This window comes from Micropterus dolomieu, linkage group LG14 (assembly GCF_021292245.1).
Source record: "Micropterus dolomieu isolate WLL.071019.BEF.003 ecotype Adirondacks linkage group LG14, ASM2129224v1, whole genome shotgun sequence".
NCBI classification, from domain to species: domain Eukaryota; kingdom Metazoa; phylum Chordata; class Actinopteri; order Centrarchiformes; family Centrarchidae; genus Micropterus; species Micropterus dolomieu.
The window spans coordinates 23,403,352-23,408,909 of NC_060163.1; the positions used below are offsets into that span (position 1 = coordinate 23,403,352).

Here is a 5,558-nt window from a genome sequence, read left to right on the forward strand (position 1 = left end):
GGGTGGCATTTCTTTGGGGGGCCGCACAGCCCTCCATGTGCTCGCCAGAGGTAGCCTGACTGCCATTAGGTACCGAGATGAGATCCTCAGACCCCTTGTGAGACCACATGGTGGTGCGGTTGGCCCTGGGTTCCTCCTAATGCAAGACAATGCTAGACCTCATGTGGCTGGAGTGTGTCAGCAGTTCCTGCAAGAGGAAGGCATTGATGCTATGGACCGGCCCGCCCGTTCCCCAGACCTGAATCCAATTGAGCACATCTGGGACATCATGTCTCGCTCCATCCACCAACGCCACGTTGCACCACAGACTGTCCAGGAGTTGGCTGCTTTAGTCCAGGTCTGGGAGGAGATCCCTCAGGAGACCATCCGCCACCTCATCAGGAGCATGCCCAGGCGTTGTAGGGAGGTCATACAGGCACGTGGAGGCCACACACACTACTGAGCCTCATTTTGACTTGTTTTATGGACGTTACATGAAAGTTGGATTGGCCTGTAGTGTGGTTTTCCACTTTGATTTTGAGTGTGACTCCAAATCCAGACCTCCATGGGTTGATAAATTTGATTTCCATTGATAATTTGTGTTTGATTTTGTTGTCAGCACATTCAACTATGTAAAGAAAGGAGTATTTAATGTGATTATTTCATTCATTCAGATCTAAGATGTGTTATTTTAGTGTTCCCTTTATTTTTTTGAGCAGTGTATTTCGGTTTGGGACTGTTTGTCGGCCCCAAGTGATTTTTCAATATTTTCTGACATTTTAAAGTCCAAAGTTGATCTAGTCAGACTAATTGATAATAAAAATAATTGATAGTTGCAGTCCTAATATGAACATTTTAGAACCAGAATCAGTTATGCATTTATTTGACGATTGCTTTTTATCAACGTAATTTTGTAAAGATGTGCATGACTTTATTTGTGATAACAGTGGACATTCTGTTGTAAAGATATTACAACTAAAGGCTCACTGCGCCGATGATTCCCCTGAAGATCAGTTTACTCATTAGGAGGAGTCCTACACAGCTTATGGACAGTTTAATGTGGCTCCGTCAGAGAAAATAACCCCAGTGATTTCATCCGGATCGTCTTGGCTTTGGTTTGCAGACTACTCATTTTTATCGACAACCCTGCATAACAAAATGTAGAGAGTAGGTGCTGAGTTTTTGGTAACAGAAAGTTCATTTTGTCCATTTTTGAAAGGAAAACCTGTCCCCAAACTTTATCCAAGCACAATACCAGGAAGAGTCTAGTTATTGGACACATTTCACATACAAAAAAGCAGTCCTAATACAAAATTTTTGGAGCCAGAATCAGACATTTTCTTTAAAAGTCCCTATTAATTAAACATATCTATTCTAAAATCTACAATTACCATAGTGTTAATTTGAAATTATCTTGATTTTTTTAAGTTTATTAGCTAAAACTAATGAGGTCTGAAACAATAGTCCTGCAATAAATCATCCTGTCATGAAGGTCATAATGTTCAGCTTTTATAGAAACTGATTTAGAGGCACTGATTCATATATTTGGTCATTTTGGAGGTTTAATAACCTAATAAACTGGAAACTGAGCGTAGTTTTACATACACTCTTCATTATTTGGAGTGATATTGGTAAGTACAATAATGCACATTGTACGTAGCTCCAGAATGATGTCTGTATTTTTGTATTTAATTAAAAAACTTATTTAATAAGGGGGATGACAGCAGACGAGACACACACACACACACACACACACACACACACACACACACACACTGTAGAGGATCAAGGTGCATCTGCAAGGTCTTATCTTGAAGGTGTCGCTTTTAATGGCATGCACTTTTCCAAATGAAAGTTTAAGCAAGTAAACATACACAACATGCAATAAATAACTCACCTGTTGAAGAAAACAGTGGCCAGTCCGACAACGAGTGTCCCAAACAAGATCGGTTTCGTGCGACGCTTTGCAGCGGACAGCTGGTGTTGTTTCATTATGACGGTAGCTGCAGTCCAGTCCGGTGGCTGCAGGAAGGAATATAAACAGAAAGGTAGCTACATTGGTTTTCTATCTGACCTTTAACGCGACCATTAGATAATCGTTACACACCTCCTTCTTCTTGTCGTGCTGTTACTCACGCACCACGACTTCCGTTTCCCAAGATGTACCAAAATCATCCCAAAAAACATTGTAGTAGAATTTTAACCGCTCACGTAGAACACGTATGATGCTTAAATATGTACACACATGTCTTGCAGATTTGCAGTGATGTAAAAGTACAAGTTATTTTAAAAACCGATAATGTTTAGGCGGAACCTCAACGCTCTTACAGCGCCGCTGCACGGACACATTTCAGCGACGGAAAGTGTTTGGAGAAGCAGCTTCGGTTTGTTTTGTTTGTTTAATCGTCGTTTATTATAAATATATTCAGAGTTAACAGTAAAGATGTGGAGGAAAAGCTCGTCTGAGGGCTCTGACCGGTTTGAATATCTACAAACTCTGGTCACTGAATTTCAGGACACCGACAGCGAAGGTGGGTCCAGTTAGTTTGTTTTGATCCAGTTCCCTAAATAAACACAGTCCCTGAAACAAACCCGGAGTGTCTTTACGGGCATCTTTAGAAAATGCCAAAGCTAGTGTTGTATTTTCACCCAGAATATAATCAACACGAACTTCCAAGGGTTTGTAATGTATTTAAACACTAACGTCAGACTCAAGTTCATGTGTGATTGATTATAAGTTACCTCTATTACTTAATTAAGGAACAGTTTTATTTCAATTATGCATTCGTTCCTGAAGGAGAGCCTGTTTAAAGGTGACAGGTTTGTTCATTTAAAGTGGGTTTTATTTACCAGCAGCTTTCTTAAAAACTGTTAAGAGGGCCTTGACGTGATTTGGGGGGGGGGGGGGGCACATAGTGCAGTAGAGACAGACCGATTAATCAGGCCGATATAAAATGTGCATCGACCGATATCTGCACTCACAAGGCCGATATATGATCCTAAAGGACAGCTAATCTAATCTCACACCAGTACTGGCTAGTAGGGCGATGTGGCAACATTTTTATCACGATAAAATTTTTCATATCGTTCGATATCAAAAAATTATTAGGATTCAAATGAAATAAATCCAACATTTGTTGAAATTTATATAACGATCGTTATTGTTTTATTGCCCAGCCCTACTGGCTAGCGTTAAATACATATGGTTGCTGTAGAGAATAATGCAGTTGCATGAAGTCACTTTTGACAAACTGTACCCCGCTCTCCCTTAAACCGCAGTCACGTTCTGAAATCTACAATAATTAATAGAAATTCAATCTAAAACAACAGATTACTGGCTCAGATAACATGTATATTAAATTGTACTCTGCATGAATAATGGAATTACACATCAGTTTTCTTTGTTTTGATATCGCCATTTTATATCCTGCTCTGTAAATCAAAACCCGTATCGGTCGGCCACTATAGTGCAATACATGAAACAATACAATAGAAAAAAACATTTTAATAATAATTTTATAATGGGGAACCGTGAAGCTTGTTAACAAGAGACTTTCAGTTTGTTTTCATAACATATTTGTTTACACTGATTTTGACCATATACCAGTTACCATTATCGACGTGTTAAAAAAATTGTTAATGCTCTTTAACGGTACACACACCGCATAAATAAATACAACAAATTGTTTTTTTTTTTTGCAGCTGAAAAATAAATATTTTTCAGAGTCAGTGCTCTCTGGTGGACAAAATATGTAATGGTCTCTGTATCTAAATGATCTCAAACATTTCTTTTGCATTTCTGTTCTGCAGCCGCTTGTTACATATCGGCCAACATATGATATTGATATCAACATGTTTGTTATAAGTTGATATTCAAATGTTACATAATTAATTCCATTTTTATGTTGCCTACACACCTCATTTCACTACACCAGAGGCAAAGGAGCAGGTGCTGGCTAACCTGGCCAACTTTGCGTACGACCCAAAGAACATGGAGTATCTGAGGGAGCTGCAAGTGACCGACCTCTTCTTGGACATGCTCACTGAGGAGAATGAGAACTTTGTGGAGTTTGGGATGGGTGAGTATCACACCAACAGCCATTGTTTTTACATCAAATGCTGTCTCCTAATCTAAAAACATAATTGTTCTCAGGGGGGCTGTGTAACCTGAGTATGGACCCTGAATGCAGAGACAACATCCTACAGAGCAGCGGGATCAGTTTAGTCACAAACTGTCTGTCAAGCCGGAGGGAAGAGACCGTCCTGTCAGCCATCACTATACTAATGAACCTCACAACGCCCTCATCGCGCTCTGCGATCACTGACCCGGCCATAGTGCAGTGCATGCTGCGCTTCTCCCTCTCTGAGAGCCCCCGCCTGCGCAACCTGGCCGCTGTGTTCCTGCAGGACTACTGCACCGAGGAGCAGGTGGCCCGAGCGGAGCAGCAGATGCAGGGACAGCAGACCGCAGTCGGTATCCCGCTGCCCGAGGACTAAGTTACAGCTGAGGTATCCATGTGGGATAAGTTTTCTCTCTATGAGAGAGACATATTTAGAAATATTTAACACAATATGACCAACAATATATGATATTGTTGAATACCTCACTCCACAACCATGGCCGTTAATCTGCTGCAATAAGAGCCTCCTTCAGTCTTTCTACCAGATGTTGAACCTGGCTGCAGGGATCTGGTTCGGGTTGAGCTCTGTGCAGGCCAGTTAAGTTCTTCCACATTAAACTGTGAAAACCGTTTTTTTTAATGGAGCTGGATCTGAGCACGGGGGCATTGTCATGATGAAACAGGAAAGGGACAAATGCAAAATGTTGCCACAAGGTTGGAAGTGATATTTTTATTCTCTAAAATATCACAGCAGAATTAAGATTTCACATTCAATAAGAAGTGTACATTCCTTTGCCTTTGAAGTGATTTCCTAAAGCCTGGTGAAGATGCTGGAGCATGTCAAAGCCAACTGGTTGACTCTTGCACTCTATAAAACTCCCATGTCCTGAAACATTAATCCAAACCCCAAATATGTAAAATAAAAAATCCTAAATAAACCTCGAGTTTCCTCCGTAAGAGCCAGGGGCCCTGTTTGTTTTCTTCTGGGCTCTTAAGAGCTATTTCTGGGCCTTCAGGTCTAGACAGAAGACGACATCTGATCCTGCAGCCCAGCGTCAGTTGGACACATGCACATGTAGCTGACTCCAGAGGAAATTCTTTACAGCTTTCAGTGTCTGTGATACTCGCTCATTTTAAACGCTACAAAGTTCTCATTTTCAGTCGGTGTGTGTGGAAGTGTGTGTTTCTGAATGGCATTCCAAGGGCTTAAGAGGCGTGCACCTGCCGCCGAGATCAATAAAAATACCTTCATTCTTCCCGTAATAAGAGAAACACCCATGCCTGGTTTTAATAATGTGGTAAAATATTTATTTCAAGTTGATGTAAAAAAGGAATGAGTGAACCTGAGTGGTTCAACATCTATAACAAGACTGACCATCAGTTTACTGTACAGTGGCTCAACGAGACAGCCGCTTAGTTACGGATCGTTCTGCATCTTTTGGGTTCAAGTTTCTATTA

General features: G+C 40.8%; 1 protein-coding gene across 1 annotated transcript; it reads left to right on the top strand.

Annotated features, from left to right (window-relative positions):
* The first annotated feature begins 2,307 nt into the window (after positions 1 to 2,307).
* On the top strand, positions 2,308 to 5,059 carry LOC123982616 (armadillo repeat-containing protein 7-like). Its single transcript, XM_046068259.1, has 3 exons — positions 2,308 to 2,510; positions 3,915 to 4,058; positions 4,133 to 5,059. The coding sequence occupies exons 1-3, from the start codon at positions 2,423 to 2,425 to the stop codon at positions 4,474 to 4,476; spliced, it is 576 nt and encodes a 191-aa protein (XP_045924215.1). The 5' UTR covers positions 2,308 to 2,422; the 3' UTR covers positions 4,477 to 5,059.
* The last annotated feature ends 499 nt before the right edge of the window (positions 5,060 to 5,558 follow it).

Coding starts and splice junctions, on each gene's coding strand:
- LOC123982616 (XM_046068259.1), top strand. CDS start 2,423: ATGTGGAGGAAAAGCTCGTCTGAGGGCTCTGACCGGTTTGAATATCTA. Junction 2,511..3,914: donor TCAGGACACCGACAGCGAAG/GTGGGTCCAGTT, acceptor TCACTACACCAG/AGGCAAAGGAGCAGGTGCTG. Junction 4,059..4,132: donor CTTTGTGGAGTTTGGGATGG/GTGAGTATCACA, acceptor AATTGTTCTCAG/GGGGGCTGTGTAACCTGAGT.